The sequence below is a fragment of the Panthera onca genome, chromosome B1 (assembly GCF_046562875.1).
Source record: "Panthera onca isolate mPanOnc1 chromosome B1, mPanOnc1 haplotype 2, whole genome shotgun sequence".
Lineage (NCBI taxonomy): Eukaryota > Metazoa > Chordata > Mammalia > Carnivora > Felidae > Panthera > Panthera onca.
The window spans coordinates 189,880,907-189,903,812 of record NC_138342.1 but is presented as its reverse complement, the minus strand read 5'-3'; the positions used below and the strand labels follow the sequence as shown (position 1 = coordinate 189,903,812).

Genomic DNA, 22,906 nt, shown 5'->3' with positions numbered 1-22,906 from the left:
TGTTTTTCTAAGACCTGGCTGTCCTGTGAGGAAAGCAGTGTCAGGTCAGAGGGAAAAGTGACAGTCATCCAAGCCATCCCAATGGGTCAGGGGAGAGCATGGTGCTTTGGAGGGCAGGTAGCACTGGACGTAGAGCAGAGGAGCCCATCTAGGGAGCACCTGGGCCCCGGGGTAGACAAGGATTGCCTATGGGCTTGGGGACCTGCGGGGAGTGGAAAATAATTTATCTTAGTGCAGTATAAAAAATGAGGTGACGAGATAGTCACTTAGAGCCTCCAGATTCCATTCCGTTCTGTACCCGGAGTGAAAAGTTATGGCGCATATATTCAATATTGTCGCAACACTGAGCTTTTTCGAAGCAAATGCAATTCAGACGCACTTGAAGCATGCTGGCCCTTGTAGTTGGCGACGAAGAATGAAAAGAAATTAACTTAGAAGATAGCAGTTCAACTAAACAGATCATTTTAGCTAAAAGCATAAGGACAAGAGTGGCCTGAACTCAAGCGGTCCGTTTGCTAACAGCCCTATCTTTTCTCTGGAGACTGCAAGTTCCCTGTATCCTCTACAAGACTAGAAGGGAGACCTACATTCAAAAAACAAAGATCATATTTAGTGGTTTTGTATCCCTGGTCTTCTGAGAAGCCCTTAATCGTGATAGGCAAGGTTCAGAAGGTGTTCAGCTCCCAAATGGATCCCGGGTCGGAAGGTGCCGGAATCTGCACTGATCTCCCCCGTGGCCCGCTGACCCCAGATGCCTTAGCCAACTGAGCAAGAACCTAGCCTCAGTGCCCCAGCCTCTCCTGCAGGAGGCTGAGGGAGAGAGAAGGACTTCCAGAAGAGATCTTTCCGGAGGCTGTGGCTGAGCTACAGGGGCCGCTGTGGGGAGGGGGGATTTGAATGGGAAGAGCTCCAGACTCCCACCTCCCCTGCACCTCACCACCACCACCGGTTCACCTATTACGCCTGAGCCTTTAGAATTAATTTGGTTTGAACTGAGGGTATAATAGGTTTTAAGAAGATATATACTGACGGTGCCTGGGTGGCTCAGTCAGTTAAGTGTCAGACTCTTGGTTTCAGCTCAGGTCACGATCTCAAGGTTCGTGAGTTCGAGCCCTGCGTCGGGCTCTGTGCTGACAGTGCGGAGCCTGCTTGGGATTCTCTCTCTCTCTCTCTCTCTCTCTGTCTCTCTCTCTTTTTCTCTTCCTCTCTCTCCCCCTCCCCCCTCAAAATAAACTTAAAAATATATGCGCTGTTCTAGGCAGTCGCACACTTGCCTACTGAGATGGTCCGAGCCCTCATTTTTGAGCCACCAGTATGAGTTGAGCTTTAGCAGCCAGCAAGTGATGCTCATGCCCCCAGTGGCAGCCAAAATTCCACGTTCTCACTTCCACCCACTGCTACCCCACCGAATGTTTGCAGGAGGCCTCTCTTCGTGATTCTTCTCTTTCTGTTCCATTGGCCCCCAAAGCTCATGTATTCTGGTCAGTTCTGCCTTCTGCTGTTCTCTCCTTCTGGGCCTGGGTACTCCCCACTCGCTTCGACCACTCTTCTCCGCCCTGTCTTGGAGAGCACAGAGCCACGGCAGAACTGACTGGAGCCCCGAACTGAGCTGGGCTTGGTGGGAGGGGTGGGGCCTCCAGGCTTTGACTCCGGCTTCCCGCTGCCTCATCCCTGCACCTGTTAGGCTTAACCCCCCTCTGGGGGTTTTCATTCCCGGGCCCCGTTGCCTGGTTCCATCCATCAACCCTCTTCCCATCTAGTCCATCCAAGCACGTTCAGGTTCTTTCTCGAAGGGCCTCTGGGTTCCCAGCAAACCAGGAATCGCGGCTGGGCACAGCTATGAGTGCCCGACAGTGAGGAGCCGGCCCACCCCAGAGGGTCCTGACACGCTCCCAGGAGGGCACTGCCCAGTGCCACAGGCTGACCCGAGCCTGGGTTCTGGCCAGCATCTGGGAGTTTATTACACGGGGGAAATCAGGCCCAGGAAACAAAAAAGGAGAGATTATGTAAATACGTGTGGGAAGTCAGCTCAGAAGCTCCCAGATCCTCTGCTGCTAACTTTACCCTCTTTCTGTGGGGCCCTTTTGCACGCGACACCCTACCGAGCCCCAGGTGGCACCCAGGTGGCACCTTCAGGCTTTCCTGCTCTTCCAGCCTCTCCCTCCGCTGGGGCCCCAGCCCCACCCCAGAGATCTTGCCGGGGAATCCTAGGAATCCTCGGAACATAACTTGAAAAGCACCACACTGCGACACAAAGACCGCAGAAGTGAAGACAGAGCCTCACGGTGCACGTTGATGCGCTTCACGAACCGTCGTCAGCCCCTCGCGGCTGGGTCTTCAGCCTGTCCTCCGCCACCGATTCTTCCAGTTGCAGACACGGGCAGGAGGCCACAGGGTCCCTTGCGGATGGTGATCTGCGTTCTCCTGCTCCCTCCAGTCCATCCGGCTTCTGAAAGTCACATCTGACTTTGTCGTTCCCGAAATTCCTTCCGTGGCTCACCCTCCCTCACAGGGTGAAGGCCTCGCGTGCTCAGCTGTCCCCGCGTGGTGGCCCCGTGCCCTTCCCCACTCCTCCCCGGAAAGCGGCTGCTTACAAGTCCTTCCCCCCCACACCTCCCAGTCCCCAGGCACACTCCCGCTTCAGCACCTGATTCAGGCTGCACATCCTCGGGGAAACCTCTCACTTCCAGCTTCTAAGCACCCCCTCCCCTCACCCCCCACCCCCGCCCCCGGTGCTGCTGCACCACCGCCCTGTCCCCTCTGTCCCAGAGTCTGTCATTCAGCCTTCTGTGGAGAATGGTGGACTTGGGTCTAGTCGCCTGTCTCCTCCCCTTACTCCTTGAGAGCAGAGATGATCTGGGGAGGGGAGCTCACTCCCTCTCCCAAGGAAATCCCAAGCCCCCAGCAGATGGCTGACACGTGAAGAGCCACTCAACATTTGAATGAATGAATCCTCACGTTTCCCCAAGTGCATTTGTCGAGATGGGAAAGGCAGTTCTTAAATAAACCGGCTCCGAGTTAATAAAATCAGAGCTCATTTTTCAGCCTCGTGTCGTACGCCCTTCAGCTGTAAGTCTGTTGAAAGGAGATCTCAGGTTTTAGAGGCAGGTTCTGTTTGCCGAGGCCATTGGAGCTTCCACTGCTCGGGGGGCATCCTTCCACCTGAGGGGCATCCGCTGTGTGGCCGTAACAAGCTTCAGCGTTTGGAGCTGATCGTCCTCATGATACAGGGAACCAGGAAGGGTCATGGTGTGCGCGTGTGTATGTGTGTGTGTGCGCGCGCGTGCATGTGACAAAAGGCTGGGTCTTTTAATGAACTGCTTCCTTGCAAATTGTCTTTCTGCAGGTGATGTGTCACCAATCAGCATGTCTCCCATCAGTCAATCTCAGTTCATTCCACTCGGGGAAATCCTTTGCTTGGCCATCTCAGCAATGAACTCCGCGAGAAAACCTGTCACCCAGGAAGCACTGATGGAGCATCTGACCACGTGTTTCCCAGGTAATGGGAAGAGAATGTAGCACTTTCCAAACAGACATGTGTGCTGGTCGCTCTGGGACCTCATGTGGACCGTGGTGCCTCTCATTGAAATGTAATAGAAAAAAGAATGTTTTGCCAAAACTGGCCAGAAACGTTCCTTAGGGCTGTAATTAGAAATCAAATCATCTCTGTTACTTCAAAACTAACGTGCCGTCTCCAGGTGATAGTGTAATGCTCTTTTTAAGGGGCACTGAGAAGAAGAAATACAGTCAGGATGCGTGAAGAATTCTGGCAAAACCCACCAAGGTTCTAGTCAACTTCAACATAACCTTTATTTTTTAAAAAAATTTTAGTGTTTATTTATTTTTGAGAGAGAGAGAGAGAGACAGAGCATGAGCAGGGGAGGGGCAGAGAGAGAGGGAGACCCAGAATGCGAAGAAGCAGGCTCCGGCTGAGCCGAAGTCGGACGCTTAACCGACTGAGCCACCCGTGACGCATGGGAGGGTGTCGGAAAAGTTTAGTCCCAAGGGATTACACTAGAGCGATAGTAAGGACAAACAAACAAAAACATAATCTTGCATGCTTGTGTCATGGCCTGATGAGTTTTAATAATAGGATATTTGATAAATTAGTTAAGATCTCATTTTAAAGGAAAAAAATAAAATGTTTCCTTGTCTCTTAAATATTACAATAAGAAGACAATAGTCCAGCTGCCCTACCAATGGCATTTGGTGCCTCTGGCACCAGAAGACGTTAGGAATAGTGATAAGCTAAAGACAGCGTGACCTGTCTCAAGGGGGGCAGCCCGGTCCTCAGCTCCCGTGTATTGCCCCCCCCCCCCAAAAAAACGTCAAACCCTGCCAGAGCTTCAAATCTACTGCTCTTTCAAGAGACTCTGGAAACTCTGTAGAATCTGTGACATCTGTAGATTTCCTTAGCTATTGGCAGTTACGTGTGTGTTGGGTGTGTGTGTACATTTTAACACACGGGTGCCCGTGACTTGCAAGTCAAATAAAGCACATTATCAGGCCACCAGTTTGGCAGCTTGGACTCGACATGTACCTAGATGGAAATAGAGCTTACCCAAAAAATGAACTCTCGACATAGTTTTCATCCAACCTAGAAGGGACCTTGGTGAAACAGAAGCTGTGGACTGTATCAGTTCCCTTTTGCCACCAAAATGCCGGGTAACAATCACAGGTCATGGATGGCATACGGCAGTGAACGTTCAGCTCATGTGTCTGGGGGTTCTCCAGGAGTCAGCGGATCCAGACTGGACCTGCCCAGGTGGCCCTGCTCCACCTGTACCACATCCTCTTTGGAAAAGGGGACAAGCAGTGGCAAGTTCTGCTAACGAGGACGACAGAGGCCACAAGAGAACAAGTCTGGTTATACAGAGGCTCTTCAGCCCTTCGGTCACACCACACCCACTGACATTTCATTGGCCAAAGCAAACCTGGCCGAACTCAAGGTCGAGGTGTAAGAAAATGCACCCCACCCATGGCAGAGGGCAAGAGGAATACTTCTGTTTTGTTTTTTTTTTTAATGTTTATTTATGTATTTTGAGAGAAAGCACCCACATGTGAGTTGGGGAGGAGCAGAGAAAGAGAGGGGGAGAGAGAATCCCATGTTGTCAGCACAGTCCCTGAAGCGGGGGTTGAACTCACAAACCGTGAGATCCTGACCTGAGTGGAGATCAAGAGCTGGTCACCTAACTGACTGAGACTCCCCACTATTCCTTTTGCCCCGAAGGACAAATCCCAGTGATTTTGGGGGGGGGCAATACACGGGAGCTGAGCTGTCCCAGTGATTTATTTCCTCCTTCTTCAGTTTTCTAATTAACATGTTTGGAAATTATGTGTGCTGTTTAAAAGCACCCACATGTGAGTTGGGGAGGAGCAGAGAAAGAGAGGGGGAGAGAGAATCCCATGTTGTCAACTCATGATTTATTTCCTCCTTCTTCAGTTTTCTAATTAACATGTTTGGAAATTATGTGTGCTGTTTAAAAACTCTAACACAGACCGACCGACCTTTTGCAACCTATAAATTACCTTAAATTTTCTAACATTATCTCTGAATACTCTTCACTGTCTGATCGTCTTTCTTTGTTAATTTTCAGGCAAACCCTTTTCCTTTCAGTAGCAAGATAAACAGAGTGCCAGGTGAGAGCAATCTAAGGGGACAGATGTGGTTCACAGATGTAATGCTCTTGTGAAGAAAGACCCTTCTTGGTGGCCTTGTACCTGGTTGGCCTCTTCTGACATCAAACTTCCCCACAGCTTTTGAAATCTGTTTTTATGTAGCTTCGTGAGGATCACCTAGCTTTTCCAAAATTGGTTACATCTCTCCCATTACTGGGCTATGAAATAGAGAATGGAAAGAACACAGAGCCGGTATGTAAGAGTAAATTGTGAAAAAGAGCAAAATAAAGTAGTAAATTGCCAAGCAGTTGATTACAATATCACTAAGTTGGAATACTTTTGTAGAGAAATCCATAGGTCACCTGTACTTAAAAGAACGACTGCTTTGCTAGCTTTTATGGCATGTGAATTTAGATCTCAATGCCTTGTCATCAGATGGGCCGAGGGGAGCGAACTTCACCTTTTTCAGCTTTGTGACACTGATGACTAACGGGTCAACCCCACGTTGCAGGGGCGCTGTACAAATCTGAGTCTGGGGCAGGGGTTGGCAAACCATGGGTGCAAGCAAGCTAAGTGTGGCCCACCACTTACGCTTGTAAATAAAGTTTTATTTGGAACTTTGTTAGAACACAGCCTTGCCTATTTGTTTATGTATTGTCTTTAGCTGCTTATGCGGCAGTTACAGAATTGAGTAGTTGCAGCTGGGAGATCAGAGGCCTCACAAAGTAATATAATTACATTCTACCTCTTTAGAGAAAAAGTTTGCTGACCACTGGTTTAGGGCGTGGTAGTAATGATTTAAAACTTTGTTCAGCAGTAGTTCCATATTTTATTTTACTTTATGATATTTATTTATTTTTGAGAGAGAGAAAGGCAGAGGTGAGTGGGGGAGGGGCAGAGAGCGAGAGGGAGACACGGAATCTGAAGCAGGTTCCAGGCTCCAAGCTGTGAGCCCAGAGCGTGATGCGGGGCTCGAACTCCCAAACCGTGAGATCATGACCTGAGCTGAAGTCAGACGCACAATCGACTGAGCCACCCAGGCGCCCCATGACTGTTTACTTTTATATAGCTTACTGCCTGAAAATAAAGTTTTGACTTTAACTTAATACTTAACTTAATGTCATTAAAACATTTGAACTCTCATATTTAATGCGTATGTTATGCGTAAAAAGAATAGTCTAGATTTGGGCCTCCATTACTGTTTTGTAATAAAAGAATATGTAAATCCATATTCTTTTTTTTTTTTTTTTTTTTTTTTAGTGTTTATTTTTGAGAGACAGAGAGACAGAGCATGAGCAGGGGAGGGGCAGAGAAAGAGAGGGAGACACAGAATCCAAAGCAGGCTCTAGACTCTAAGCTGTCAGCACAGAGCCCCAACACCAGGGCTCAAACCCACGAGCCGCGAGATCATAACCTGAGCTGAGATCGGACACGTGACCAACTGAGCCACCCAGGTGCCCCTAGACACCCATATTCTAAAGAAAGTTTTTAGTGAAAAGTCTCCTAGTAAAAATGCCTGACATACTGAAATGTAAACCCTTTTATCACCTTTCTATATTGGTTGAATTTTGGAATTTCCATTATAGAAACAAGAATTTTTCTTGAGGTATAAAAAGAATAAATGCTTCTCAGCTAAGGACTCATCACCCACCCATCCAGAAGGATCACTTAAATTGACTAGTACTTGTTGGGTTGTTCATGATTGGATCTTCCTGGGAGGAAAGCTGACTCTCAGAGAAAGAGACCTATAGGCTGCTAATGGGGTTGAAGTTTGCTTGTGAATTTGCTAGAGAATATTAACATATGTATGTGTATATATATATGCATATGTATGTATATGTGTATATGTATATATGTACATATATAATATATATTATATATACATTTAACATACATGTATGTGTATATTATCATATATGTATATGTACATATATACACATATATACATATATATATATAATATTCTGTCTCCCGTCTCATCCCCTTACACTGGTTCTTGCTAAATTCTCCCTCAGCCAGTGTTCTTCACAAATGAGAAGAAATAATCCAGAGAAGCCCATTGAAAGTTTCCATCTAAAATGCTTAACATACAGAAGGTATACATAAGCGCTCCATTCCAGCGATTTTCGGATTTGTGGCATTAAAGGGATATGTAAGTCTAAGTAACCTCGCGTTGTCATGCAGTGTTATTAGATCTCTGTTTTTGCTTTGGAAGATGTAAAAGTGTGGAAAAGGAGAGAAGTCGGGTGTCAGCCTTATGTGGATACAGAGTTTATCTTTTTGTTCTTTAAGCCCTCAAAATCCAAGTTCATGATGAACTTTGGGAACAGAATCTGGAAGTGGTTGAATGCGCAAACTTCGAAAAGTACCCGTCACGGCCATCTCTCTGTCCCAGGGAAGCCCTGCAGACCTCTCATGGAAGTCTGGATTTCACAGACAACTGAAGATGCAGTCATTATACTGGGGCTTCATAATAAAATAAGCGTCATAAATATCAGTGACTTTCAGTTAAAGCCTTGAAGACTCACAGGTAGAAGTGTGGAAGGTTGATTGGACAGGGCATGTTTCCAGCTTGTGTTTTCAAATTAGACATCCCTTGACCGATACACGAGAGGATCCAAGACACGAAGACTTCATTCTGTAATACCGTCACAGTTTTGGTTTGTAGTAACAGCTGTTCTTCCGGATTACGCCTCAGCTTTCCTTTATAACGACAGCATAGTAACCTGGGCAGTCGTGAACTCGTATAAACGAGGCTTGCCGTGTTCTGGAAAAACTTGTTTCTGTTCCAGTGTTGACTGCAAGCAAGCTACTATGCAAGACACAGATTTCAGTATGGGTTTGATATCCAGATTGCTATGCCCCACAACCCAAGTGGGCATCATTTGTGCCCACGGTGTGAATACGGTCTCATCTGGGGAGTTTTAGTCTGTGTCAGTATGAATGGTGCCCCCAGACCTGTCCAGCAGGAGGCCCTGGTTGTTAGTGGGGTGTAGAAGCTCTTTTAAGTTGCTTCTCTTATATGCAAGCATTTTTTATTTCATGACGGCACTCAAGAATTTCATATATATGGTTTGGGTTCTATCGCTAATTCATATGAAGTTCATTTTGTGCAGAAACTATCATAAAAATTTTAAAAATTGTTATTATACCAGCCTTGAAGCCATTTGCATAAAAACCAGAGTACTTCTCTCAAGAGCAGAGCCCTACACTAAAGGGAAACTATGCAGCTCAAACATTAAATAATTATACTAAACAATACATTATTCATAAGCAATGTTGCCTTTCCCACCTCGCCACTACGGATGCCTTCTGAATATGGTAACACAGACGGACGTGTATGTTACATCGCATTCATCGACTGTCTCCCAGGCCGTTACTAATGCTTTCATACCCACTTTTGTAGTTTTGGAAGGATTGGGGGAGCCTAAACTTAGTTTACCTGCTGTTTTAGGTTGCTACAGAATGTTCTTAGGAGGTAATCTGGGTTTCCATGGATCCTGCCCCAAAGTTGAGACTATACGGTTCATGTTCATGGAGCCCCCAGTATATGTCAGGCACTGCTTTACATATCTTAAGCTCATTTTTAGAAATTTTAAGTTTATTCATTTATTTTGAAAGAGATAGTGAGTGGCAGAGGGGCAGAGAGAGAGAGAGAGAGAGGGAGAGAGGGAGATACAGAGTCCCAAGCAGGCTCTGCACTGTTGGCACAGAGCCCGACTCGGGGCTGGAGCCCACAAACTGGGAGATCATGACCTGAGCCGAAGCCAAGAGTCGGACGTGTAACTGACCGAGCCACCCCAGGCGCCCCTGCCTTAAGCTCATTTAAACTCACAACTACCCTACGAGGGTACATGGGGATATTATCCACATCCCGATGACCATGGACAGAGGCTCAGAGAGGTTAGGTAAGTTACCTAAGGTGATAACCAGCAATACTCCTTTTCTAGCATAACCCTAACCAAGTACAGGTGGCTTAAACAACAGAAATGTATTTTCTTACAGTTCAGGAAAGCGCAAAATCAAGGTATCAGCAGAGTTGGTTGGTTCCTTCGGAGGTCTGTCAGTTCAGAACATTTCTACCAGTGTTTCTTCACATGGTCTTCTCTCTGTGCACGTCTCTGTGCCCACTTGCCCCTTTTTAGAAGAACATTGGTCGTGTTGGAGTAGAGTCTACCCTGATGACCTCATTTTGACTTGTTTACCTCTGCAAAGACCCTGTCTCCAAACCAGGTCACATGCTTAGGTTTAGGGGATTAGGTCTGAATGGAGGAATGGTGTGGTGGGTGGGGTTCTGCATAATGCAGCCACTGCCACCAGGTAACAGTGATGGAGCTGGGGTTTGAGTCCAGCAGTGTGGCCCTGGGCTCCAGGCTTTCAGTCTCCACGTTACACTACCTTAACTGTGTCAGGTTGAATCCCACGAAATTACATTTTTGTGGGTCAGACACGGTTGAATGTTGGCAGTATGATTCAACCTGACCTATTTCCAAATTATATCATCCAGATCAAACTAGTCAGGACTGTCGCCCTCAGTGTGCCTGGCACTGAGGAATGGACAATATCCAAGAAATAAGTAAATGTCCTCTAACCCGGAGAGTTTACTCTCTCTTAAGAATTTATACTTGTAATTCTGTCTCTTAAGAAAGACAAGGCATAAACACGCACACAGAACCCTTTGAACACAGTATCGGCCACGGTACCAGGGAGTCTTGTCATTTTCTTCTGGAATTTCTATTCTAAGGACTATGGCATTTTCGGACTCAGTGACCAGACAGATGGAGAAGCTTCTAAGTTTTCACAAATGTATTTATTAGGGCTCTCTGGTTACGAGCTAGAAAAACTACCTCCATCCTGCTGACTTAGTCCAAGAAGGAGAACATGGTCACCCAAACTTCATCGGTAACGTAGTCACTTTCAAAACTGAAGGTAATGATTTCAGACCTGGAGGGTATATCTTGAACAATGGTCGGGTCTGATTGCCCTTTTAGGTAACTTACAAAGTTAAGTTTATTAAGGAAGCTTAATCTTGAAAAGTGAGTGTATGGAGTAGCTTCAAGTGTGTGTGGTGGCCTCTGTATATGTTCTATTGGTTTCTGATGATCAAGATTGCTATTTCAACCCAGTTTCCTTAGGTTTTTTTTGTATTGAGAAAGGCTTTTCTGTAAACGTATATCATGTAAAATATTTTTCATTTTTCCATCCTTTAAAAATACTCTGCCTTTTCATGGCTCAGTTCAGGAAAGACCTTGTGACAACCGTAGCAATCTCACTGCCCCTAACTTCTGTCTCTCTTCCCGAACGCCTTTGAATCCTGCTGGCTTGCCATGTGGATGATACATTGAAGCTTGCCAAATTCATACGATTTTGTCTTAGTTTGGGCTGCTGTAAAAAATTCCCATAGACTGGTGGCTTAAGCACCAAACATTTGTCTCCCACGATCCTGGAATCTGGGAGCTCTGAGATCAAGGCACCTGCAGATTTGGTGTCTGGTGAGGGCCCTCTTCCTGGCGTGAAACTGGCCATATCCTCGCATGGCATAGGGAGGGGGGGTGGCTTGTCTCTTCCTCTTCTTACGAGGGCACATCACGAGGGCCCCATCCTCGCACCAGAGATTAGGATTTGCACATGTGAGTGTTTGGGGGGATACAAACGTTCAGTCCATAGCAGATCCTGAAAAATCAGGAACCAACGACAAGTTCCCTCTACATTCTCATGAGTGTGTTCCTTTGGTTGTAGGTGTTCCCACCCCAAGCCAAGAGATTCTACGGCACACGCTCAACACGCTGGTGCGGGAGAGGAAGATCTACCCAACTCCGGATGGCTATTTCATCGTGACCCCGCAGACTTACTTCATTACTCCTTCTCTCATAAGAACTAACAGTAAATGGTACCATTTGGATGAGAGGATACCTGACAGGTCTCAGTGTACCTCTCCGCAACCCGGAACCATAACGCCCTCTGCCTCAGGCTGCGTCAGGGAAAGAACATTGCCCAGAAACCACTGCGACTCTTGCCACTGCTGCCGAGAAGACGTGCATAGCATGCACGCCTCGACTCTGCAGAGGAAACCTGCCAAGGACTGCAAAGACCCCTATTGCCCTCCTTCACTCTGCCAGGTGCCACCCACTGACAAGAGCAAAAGTACTGTCAACTTTTCGTATAAGACAGAAACTCTCTCAAAACCGAAAGATAGTGAAAAGCAGTCCAAAAAATTTGGGCTCAAGTTATTCCGGCTAAGTTTTAAAAAAGATAAGACCAAACAGCTAGCCAATTTTTCTGCCCAGTTTCCTCCCGAGGAGTGGCCCCTGCGAGATGAAGACACGCCAACCACTATCCCTAGGGAGGTGGAAATGGAAATCATTAGGCGTATTAACCCGGACTTGACCGTGGAAAATGTCATGAGACACACTGCACTGATGAAGAAACTTGAAGAAGAGAAAGCACATCGGAGTAAAGCTGGGTCCTCTGCCCATCACAGCGGAAGAAGTAAAAAGAGTAGGACTCATCGAAAGTCCCATGGGAAGTCTCGGTCCCACAGCAAGACACGAGTGTCTAAAGGAGACCCTTCAGACGGTTCTCATCTGGATATCCCAGGTGACAGAGAGTATGACTTTTGTGATCCTCTTACCAGGGCACCCAGGGAGGGCTGCTTCATCATTGAACACAAAGGAGATAACTTCATCATGCATAGTAACACGAACGTGATTGAGTCTCATTTCCCCATGACACCAGAATGGGATGTGTCTGGGGAATTGGCCAAAAGGAGAACTGAGATGCCTTTTCCTGAACCTTCCAGGGGAAGCTCCCACTCAAAAGTGCACCGAAGCCACAGCCATACCCAGGACCGAAGGTCCAGGAATGAGAGATCCAACAAAGCCAAGGAGAGATCCAGATCGATGGATAACTCAAAGGGCCCTCTGGGTGCTTCTTCTCTAGGGACCCCTGAAGACCTGGCTGAAGGCTGTAGCCAAGACGACCAAACCCCCAGCCAGTCCTACATTGACGACAGTACATTAAGGCCCGCACAAGCAATTGGCCATCAAAGGGCTCATGTGTCATCCACGAGCTATAAAGAGGTGTGTATTCCAGAAATAGTCAGTGGCAGCAAGGAGCCTTCCAGTGCTTGTAGCCTCTTGGAGCCAGGAAAACCACCTGAGAGTTTGCCATCCTACGGGGAACTCAACTCTTGTCCAACAAAAACAGCTACAGATGACTATTTCCAGTGCAACACCTCCAGTGAGACGGTCCTCACGGCACCATCACCTCTGGGAAAGAATAAAGAGGATCATGACACTCTGACTCTGGCGGAAGGGGTGAAAAAGCTGCCTCTGTCTGATAGGCAGGCCCCACATTCTTCCAGGGAGCCTGTGGGGCACAAGGAGGAGTCACCGAAAGGGCCAGGTGGGGGCCCAGCTGTTTCGGGCGCAGTGGCAGAAGGGATCGCCAATGGACGCCTCGTCCAGCACCACAGCGCCGAGCCCAGCAGCCTGGACAAGAGGAAAGAGATATTCAGCAAAGACACACTGTTCAAACCTCTTCACAGCACCTTGTCTGTAAACAGCTATCACAAATCGAGCCTGTCCCTCCTCAAATCTCTCCCGAAGACACCTGCCGACACACTGCCAGGCCGATGCGAGAAACTGGAGCCGTCCCTGGGGACCTCGGTGGCACCAGCCATTCCTGGTTCCCAGCGTCAGCAGGAGTCCGGGGGGAACCAGGAAGCCTCTTTTGACTATTACAATGTCTCTGATGATGACGACTCTGAGGAAGGGGCAAACAAAAACACAGAGGAGGAAAAAAACAGAGATGATGTAGGCACCATGCAGTGGCTCCTTGAGAGGGAGAAGGAAAGAGACTTACAGAGGAAATTTGAGAAGAACCTCACCCTCCTTGCCCCAAAAGAAACTGACAGCAGCAGCAACCAGAGAGCCACGCATTCGGCACGCCTCGACAGCATGGACAGCAGCAGCATCACTGTGGACAGTGGATTCAACTCCCCACGGTAGGGAGAGGCATCTCTGCACACAGGCACACACACACATACACCTACCAGGGCCTGGGGCTTTATGCAAATAACTTGAAACGTTTTTTGATTTCACAGTTTTAATTCTGTGAATGCGGGTTAAGGGTTGTGTGAGCTGTATTGTTAACAACCTGTTTCTGACTTCTTTTTCAGGAATTGAAACAAATGTTTCTGCAGCTGTAGAGATCACCAATCTGGACTGGTGGGTTGGCTGCCTCCCTCAAACTTGCATCAGGCCAATCTAACTAGGACCAACATTTTCCAGTATTTTTCTTCTATGCGTATATTGCCCCCATGCTGGTAAAAGAAGTTTGTTTGTTTTTTTTTAGGTCCTCAAAAATAATAACTTTTTGGGTAGAATGAGTGGTCAGTAGTCAGTTGGGGGTTGGGTATAAATTAATTGACTCAAAGACAGGGGTCCCTCTAGTGGGAATGACAGATCTCAACCCCCTGGGGCATCCAGATGCTTGCTGCCACTGCAGTCCTGACTCTGTGCGCCCCCTTTCCCCCCTTTGCTCATACATTTCAGATCCACAGAGAAATGGAACCTTGTGTCTCTCACAGGAAGATGAGGGGCCCTTGCTCCATTAGATCAAAACGTGTGCCCACACTTTTATGTCTCCTCCTGCAGAATTAACACAACCCATTTAGGCACTCTGATTGTAGCTGGTAATTCAGCAAAGGGTTGACAGCAGAGAGCATGTAATGCCTGGCACGTCCAGAGCACTAAAGTGGTTCAGGGGATAAGAAAGCCAAAGAGCATCTGTGCAACTTCCTTTTTTTTCTCCTTAACTCTTCCTTCTCCTCAAAGGGCAACTGGGGACCCAATTCTTCTAAATTCTACTCCAGATTGGTGACTCTGAGATGCAGAAATACTACTGAGAGGTTGACATTTCTCATAAGTTGTGATTCCCAAGATTCTACAATATATTTTAGAATTTTAACAAGTACCCAGATACGATTATATGCTTCATATATTATTTTAATTATTAAGAATTAAATGTAGTTCTGTTGTGATTTCACTTTACTCTGGATAATTTGGGGATGGAGCATTCCCAAATCCAAATTGGGAATCGTTAATCTGTCGGTCCCATATTAGACCTTTATTATTCCTTAAAGGGCTAGTTCTTGATTATGATGATGATGATTTTTGCCATGTAACCTTTTTTTCCAAGTTAACACGTGTGTGGAAGTCTAATGTCTAAACAAAGCACAGAGACGGTGCTCCGGCGGAAGAGGGTGTGAGGCCAGGAGCCCCACATCTCCTCTGCCTGTCCCTCCAGGAGCCCTAACTGACCTCAGGGGGCCATGGCACTCAGTGTGAAAACCACTGGTCTACCTATTAATGACTTTTCTAAAATACGACTGCTACTAAATATTTTTTAAGTCCCAAATCAAATCAAATCAAATGTATATATCCTTTTCTTTCTATTCCTATCTTCTGCTTTTTTTTCCTCTTGAGTTTCTAATAGTGGGTGCAGGAGAGGCACATTGAAGGTTTGTAGTTGACGGTAGATGTTCAAGACCATTGCTTATGGAAGGTGTGGTTTATTTTGCCTGTACCTTATGTTCGACTGTTTCTTAACCATATAGACACTACCTGACCAATGCTTTGAACACCAGCTTTCAACCTTGCACAGTGCCCGCTTGGCCCCTGCACCTCCACAGAGGGAAGGCTGTGGTGCTCTAGAGATCATTGCTAAGAAGATATTGAGGATAGCTTAATGGATTCTAACTCAAAAATCTCCCACTACATAATAGTGAAAGGAAGGTTTTTGGCTTGGGGGCAGATAAATGCATATATTCACGAAATCGTTGAACCAGTCTCGCCATAGAATGTATTGTTTTATCTCTAAATTTGAAATGCAGAATATAGAATTTATGAATGGGATTATTTCTTGACCTAGGCTTTATTTTCATTTCTTTAATAACATACTTAAGGTTAAACGCTTTGTCCTGGTAGGAGGTAAGATCTCTCTGAGGAGACAGCCTTCTCACATTTAGGGATGTGTCTGTCCACTACTATGAGGGAGATTTTCTCTACTGGAATATGCAGACTGCCCATAAATTTCCCGCGGTTAGATAATCTACAGAGCAATTCCTAATTTTGCCCCTTTCGTACTTAATATCCTTTGGTTAGAAGTTATGTCAAAACTTACTTACTATACCTGTTTTTAAACTGTATTTTCTGTACACCTCAATTGATTACGTTGTTTTCTGATGCATGAGGAAGGTCTGTGAAGGAGAATGGTTGAGTTATAGGGAGTTTTATTCTACGGCATGAGGAATATTTTAGCCACAGAGCATTATCAGACTACTTCTCCACTGCCGTGAGATACAGAAGTCTTAAGTGGGCCATTTATTCGAATCTTCCAGTACTTAATTCGCTGAGCAACTAAGATCCAACAACAATAACAAAAAAAAAAAAAAAAAAAAAAAAAAAAGACCAAGCAAGGTGATGTCCACACTCCCAGCTTTAAGTGCTGGATCACAAGTCATGTTCAGCCACATTTCCAAAATTCTTTAGTCCCTTTCGTTGGGGACTAAAGGGTTTTGAAAAGGGGGGATTGGGGAGGGAAGGAAGAAGCTTCAACTGTGCTGGGAGATCTCATATTGAACATGAAAAATCTTGACCTCAGAGGCCTGCTATTCCAAATCTGAAGCCAAAAACTGCTTGAAAACACAGTGTGAAAATCAGAGGTAGCACAGCTTCCCGGGAGGTGTCTGCTTTGTGTACTGCGGGAGCACGTGCCTGTCAGAGCGCCAGGCCAGCGGAGGCACGCTCAGCCAGGGCACTGAGCAACCAGCGTCTTGGTTCACCTCTTCTGCTTATCAAATCCTGAAATCTTATTTTTAAGGTTGCACTCCACTATAGCTTTCTTTTTCCAGAAAGTAAGAACTTTTAAGTGTGAGGAATATTTTTACTGTTAACGCTCTACCTCCATCAGCTTTTTCAGGATCATGCCCAGAACCCTCATTATGAATGCTGCTCACCCTACTCATTATTACGGCAATAATGAAATATATCCTTTGGGGAAACTGGAGTACTATATATATTTATCACTATTAATGACTCGGGCCAAACGTGGCCAGAGGCATCTCAGAGCACCTACAGCTCCCAACTTAGATGATCTCTTGCAGTGATATGTGTTTATGGTGTCTGGCATGCCTTAAAAGCTGGTTGAAAAAGTTTAAGCTGGTTTAAGGTCCTTTGGACTTTAAAGTGCATTTTGCCCTTTAGTCATGTATGGATTCTGAAACCAACTCATCGGAGCTACTTAATTCATTAGATGCCAGATGTACAACCAAAATAATATGTATCTAGCTTTTTAATGTACAGGTTCCTTGATGAGTATTTCTTCACAATCACCCTGTGAGTAGGTGAATCCCATAACTCTCCCCATTTTAGAGATGAGGAGATCAAATACTATAAAAGGTTGCTATCACGATATAAGAATGAAACTGAAGGAATAGGTCCGGAAATCTTTGGGGTTCTCCCATGTTGATTGCCCTTTTTCCTTCCTCCGCCTCACCCCGTGCCTCAGCTGTGGTGCTAGCAAGCCACGGATGAATTTTCTTAGGGAAGGTGTAAGGCAGGTAAGTAGGTGAGTCTAGCACTTTCCATCCCTTCAGTGCTGATGTTTTGGGGTATTCTTTAGGTATGCTCAGATCTACTGTAAGCACAATGAAAGAACTTGATTTACTTCTGTGAACATATTAACCTTCTGGGCGTGCACTTTGCAGTCGAGAAAAGTCCAGTTGTCTTTGTGGTGGTCAGTGAACAAACTTCCTTTTAAACAGTTACCTGTTTACCTGGCTCCCGGACGAGAAGCAAACTCAAGGCCACAAGGGGTTAGGATGAAATAATCCATTCTCTAGGCACTACTGCCAAAGTATAGGCAGGCCCTGCCTTCCCAAAGTTTGCGTTCACAGCCCTTCGCTTTGACGAGAGACCCTACTCATTAACGGCTTTCTTCCTTTGAAAGCAAAAATCTTCAGATTTCTTTCAGATCGCAGAAACAGGTACTAACTTGGGCCTTTCGTAAAAGTGAAGAAGTGTCATTGCGAACATTAGGAAAGCGGGTGTATCTACTTTTTAACCATTTCGGCCTCTGGAAGGTTTCATGGGAACATCCTACTGTCAGATGGTGGGAAAACCTGCGTAGGGTTCAGACAGCATTGCTATCCACTCCAATGGGAATGAAAGAGCGGTGGTGAGGCTGTCCACTTCAGTAGTTTGACCTGTTGACTGGTTCCAGCAGGCTTACATCAGGGATGGGGGCCAACTTTCAGAGAATATTTTCTAAACTTTGAATCTGTCTGGTAGGGTGGATGGATATTTTGAGCGTCCTTGTGGTGTCTTCAATCTCTTTGTAAACCAAGCTTCTTATTACCATTTTGAGGACTTTGAACCTGGAACCTGTTCAGTTCCTACCAATCAGGCCAAGTAATTTTTTTTTTTTTTTTTGGTGTTTATTTATTCTTGAGACAGCGACAGAGCATGAACAGGGGAGGGGCAGAGAGAGAGGGAGACACAGAATCCAAAGCAGGCTCCAGGCTCCGAGCTGTCAGCACATAGCCTGATGCGGGGCTCGAACCCACAAACCGTGAGATCATGACCTGAGCCGAAGTCGGATGCTCAACCGACTGAGCCACCCAGGCGCCCCTAAGTAATCTTATTTCTAATGCTATTGCCCTACACATTTAAAAGGTTAATGTTCTGAATCTCTTGGAACAATAAAACAAACTCACAGGTTTCTGACTTAGAAAAACTGAAAGAGAGGGGCGCCTGGGTGGCTCAGTCAGTGGAACGTCCGACTTCAGCTCAGGTCATGATCTCACGGCTCATGAGTTCGAGCCCCGCGTCGAGCTCTGTGCTGACAGCTCAGAGCCTGGAGCCTACTTTGGATTCTGTGTCTCCCTCTCTTTCTGCCCCTAACCCACTCACATTCTGTCTGTGTCTCTCTCAAAAATAAATAAACATTAAAAAAAAAGAAAAAGAAAAACTGAAAGAGAAATAGAAATGCTAAAGCCTTTAAATCACCTCTACTCTGAAAAATAAAATATTTCTACCAAAGCAGGGGGAGGGCATGTAAGCTTCACAAATTAATGGGGAAAATTTGAGTCCTTTTCTGAAAATATAATGTATTTCCACGAAAGTGTTAAGATTGGAAACAGAGGTACCAAGTGCTTTAAGAAGAATTTTATTCCCATCAGTGTGGCAGATTAGCTAATGGCATGCCTGAAGTCCAGCCAGAGTCAAAATCTGCTAATCGGGAATGAAAACAGCATCATTAGGGACAAAACTGAGTTTATTCAAGAGCACTTTTCTCAATGAATTTCCAGCCTGAAATGAAATCACTACGTATGTGTATTTAAGAGGATTCTTTTCTCAGATGAATGTGTGATAGCCATCCATCACATCAAATTTGGAAGTGGTTTCCTTGAATGGGAAGGGAAGGGGAAAACATTGAAGATGCGTTTAGCTGGGTGGAAAGCTGTCATTCAGGGTGCCGTTTACTATAAGACGTGTGTGAAAGCTTCTGGAGCCCACGCTGAAAGAGCATATGTGACTAATCAGCGTGAGATGGGGCATATGTGACATCATGAACCGACAGGAAATCCATTAACTACATCATTTGCGCTTCCTCTGGGGCTCAAGAGGTAATTATTTATGTGTAAAACAAAACAAAACAAACCCTTTTTACTCTTTTAGCACTCGGGAGAGCCTGGCTTCCAACACGTCAAGCATTGTTGAAAGTAACCGTCGTCAGAACGTTACCTTGAGCCCGGTGCACGGTGGGGCTGGTCCGGCTTTCAGCTTCCGAGCAAGTACGGACCCCGCGACGAACGAAGCTGAGAAATTACAGAAACCTTCCAACTGCTTGCAGGCTTCTGTTACCAGCGTGTGACTGTCGTTCTGCCTCAGATCTCCTGGCTCCTCCGACACAGCCAAGTTTACGACACTGGGACTGATGTTTACATCTTGGGAAAGACGAGCATCTCGACCGCAGTTTTTGTGTTTACTTAAACTGTGCCGCTGAGTAGGCTAGGGCAAAAAACAAAAATCTTTATTTCGGAGTATTGCTTTTCACATGTATGGCTCTGTAGCAACCGAATAGCAGTAGTAGGGGTGATATGTATACTTTTGCTTCACTACTTGTAACTGAGCACACATAGGAAAGTCTAGACACTGTAAGTGTGATATGCATTCCAATGTCATGAAGTTGCCAATTCCATTTTTAAATGCCACAGATGCGTGTTGCTCCCAGTCTGTGGTCAGAGGGTGCCACGGAACTGATCCTTGACACTTCCAAAAACAAAAACAAAAACAAAAAAAGCGTAAGCCACCACAAAACGTCAAATGCGAGGGTCCGCCTTGAGGGAGATCAAGGTCAGACTGACCAGAAGGGACCCCAGCCCCTTGTGTGTGAATTGTTCATGCACCAGTCATTTCTCACTGTGAGTTTTCGTGACATGATTTTGCAGGAGCCCGTGGAAGTGTGTCAGAAGGGGTCGTGATCGAAATTCTGGGAGTGTCTGTTTTCAGGATTTTGTTTTTAAGTGTAACAGATGCTTGTCTGAGTTTTTAACCTTCCATAATCACAAACAGGAATATAGGCCTTTGATTCTGAAGTGGACGAAGGAAGGGGATCCCCAGCCTGGCTGGGGCACAGCACTGAGTGATGGAAGAGGGAAATGTGGACTCTTAACTGGTGTTAATCAAATATTTAAGGAAGATAATTTCCTCCTTGTGATACTTATGATGATCCTATCTTACTATAATAGATAACGATAATTAGTTTGTTTAAAAGCAAAATGTTCTTTGTGATACAAATGAAGAGTATGGCCTGGGGATGTTATTCTTTCTAATGGAAGGACATTAATCTATTTTATGTAGTTTTAAATAGAATGCCTAAATTAGGCTATGGGAGATCATTTTTAGTGGTTATAGGAAAGAGCAAATTTAGGGAGAGTTGAACTTCAGGCCTTTTATTCCTGGAAAGATATCTATAGAGAAAACTTTAAAAAGTAATTTTTGATTAGAACTATACATGTGCCCATGTACTTACCAACAGGATGTGCTCATTCTGCAAGTATGGTATAATCCGAACTTGTACTCCCCCCAAAAATCTATCAGAATGACAATTATGCATACATGAACTATGCCAGAGTGATGTTTACAGATACTTTGTAACCAATTTCAGGAGGTGTTTTTAGGCGGATGTATAGTTATTAGCCCAACTTATTTCAGAGTGGTTTGTTAACGTTTTGCTTTGGTTTAACAATGTCATGTTGAATACGGAGAAGACTCTAAGCAGCAAAGGAATACAAATAATCGGGCTTCCACTTTACAGAGAAGAGACACTTCCAAGTTCCCCCATTTTATTGAGAACCATGGTAGATACTGAACAGGTATTTGCAGAAGGGTTACATATGACACAAGTAACGTCTGGCAAAACGTTTTATTTAGTTTAGTGGCACGTGATGGTTGGAGCCACAGACCGTAAAATACATACCCAAAAATAAATCTAAAGTCTTTCCGCCTCGGACTTCAGTAATTGGCATAAAAATGTGTGACACATTTCTGCTTCAGTATTAGGTTCAATCCCTAGGGATCTGTTTAAGGAACGCAGTCCTAGGCATAGTTGGACTGATTCTTGAAACATATGGATACTCCCTCATGCGTTTTCAGATATTTGCAAGTTGCATTGAGTCAAACTGGACTCATCAAGCTTAGATTCCTTTTTTTTATGCCTATAGTGAAACGTCAGCACGTTTCTTGGTAAGCCCCTATACCACTAAAATGCTTAGGTCAGTTGGCTTTGAATCTCATGCCTTATTTCTTCCAAGGCATGTCCTGATTGCCCAGAAATGAACTATTTGTCTCATGGCTTAAATATGTCCGGAAGGAATGATAATGTATCTAATAGACTATACACAGAGTCTATTTCCTTGGGGAGGTGTATACCATACGGATACTAAATTCTTCTGTCTAAATTCGTTTTGGGTTTTTTTTTTTCCCCAAAAAACCTGCTCTCAAGCGCTGAATCATACCATCAGTTCATAAATAACGTAACCATTGAAACAATACATCAGCCTCTAGTTGATCCTCTGAAAATGGCCATTATTATAATCAAATGCTGTGTGGACAGGAAAGGAAAGCATTACCCTTTAAGAGAAGCTTTAAAATATGACTTTATCAATAGTTCACAAGAAATAGGTTTACAGAAGATGTTATTCAAATAAAACGTGTATACCATTAGCCTGATGCTACGGGGTACATGATTTTAAAAACAACCAGAAACTCCCTTAGACCTGGAGCCATTAGCGTAGAAAAGATGGGCTTTAAAGACCGTACGATGGAAGCAGACATTCCGTGTGGAAATATCCCTGTCTGAATCTAATCAGGATTCGTGGATGGGGGAGGAGTGAGGCGGCAGGAAGCATGTTACAGATGTGACCCGAGATGGTCAACGGCGAGCTTCTCAGTGACCAAACGCTCGGCCCGCACCAACGTTGCCAGCACCCGTTTCCTCCCCTGCGCTGATAGCTTTGTGTTACATGGCTGCTTATCCAGTCTTCGCTTAGAGTTTCTTAGCTGGAAGGTTTACAAAACTGAATCTGGTTGAATCTCTGCGTAGCATTCAACTTTCAAGGGTCAACCCATCTGTCGGCATTTTGCACACGTATGTATTATTATGATACAGCATATTACTTTATGGTAATTTTTATTTTTACATAGAACTACCTCCATAAATTTGATGAAGCGGCAGCAGTGTGTTCAAGTGTATTGTTAGAAAAGCAAAGTTGAAAACTTTCGTGAACATTCGGCCATGGCGTTCTGTGTGTGTGTCAGTGGCTGCCCGTGTGGGCTCGTGACTTTTTCATGGCCGTGGTTTTGTTTTACGGCATTATTTCGCTTTCAGATGTAAACCTGTCTCTCCTCTCTATCCCACAAAAGCACACTCGATTTTGTTAGGGACGAAACGAAGTTGAAATTTCTTGTCTTTCCACCCCACCCCACCCCACCCACCCCATTCCTGCCAAGAGTTCTCTCTGGCAAAGAGCCGATTGGTACACATAATTTAGCCAGCTCTCTACTCCTGAAAGAATCCAATTTGAATTCTAGGTTTTCAGTAGAAGTCACACCAGATATGTGGACCGTGCCGGCTTTGAAGTACTTTGGGCCTCGCTGCCTTCACGCACACGCTACCATATCGAGCCCAAACTTCATTTTAATTAAAAGAGCAGTGCTGT

The 22,906-nt window shown here is 45.4% G+C and overlaps 1 protein-coding gene across 8 annotated transcripts in view; it reads left to right on the top strand.

Moving 5' to 3' along the window:
* Window positions 1-19,726, top strand: part of STOX2 (storkhead box 2) — a 221,884-nt gene extending 202,158 nt beyond the window's left edge. For 6 of the 8 annotated variants that reach the window (XM_078445272.2, XM_060652892.3, XM_060652889.3 and 3 more), the window contains 3 exons: window positions 3,347-3,499; window positions 11,359-13,624; window positions 19,362-19,726. In XM_078445272.2, coding sequence (XP_078301398.1) covers window positions 3,347-3,499; window positions 11,359-13,624; window positions 19,362-19,557 — 2,615 coding nt within the window. In that variant the 3' untranslated portion in view covers window positions 19,558-19,726. Of the gene's footprint in view, window positions 1-3,346; window positions 3,500-11,358; window positions 13,629-13,798; window positions 13,848-19,361 lie in introns of those variants that run through there. The other 2 variants (XM_078445274.2, XM_081795643.1) reach the window with 2 other exon arrangements.
* Window positions 19,727-22,906: the final 3,180 nt, after the last annotated feature.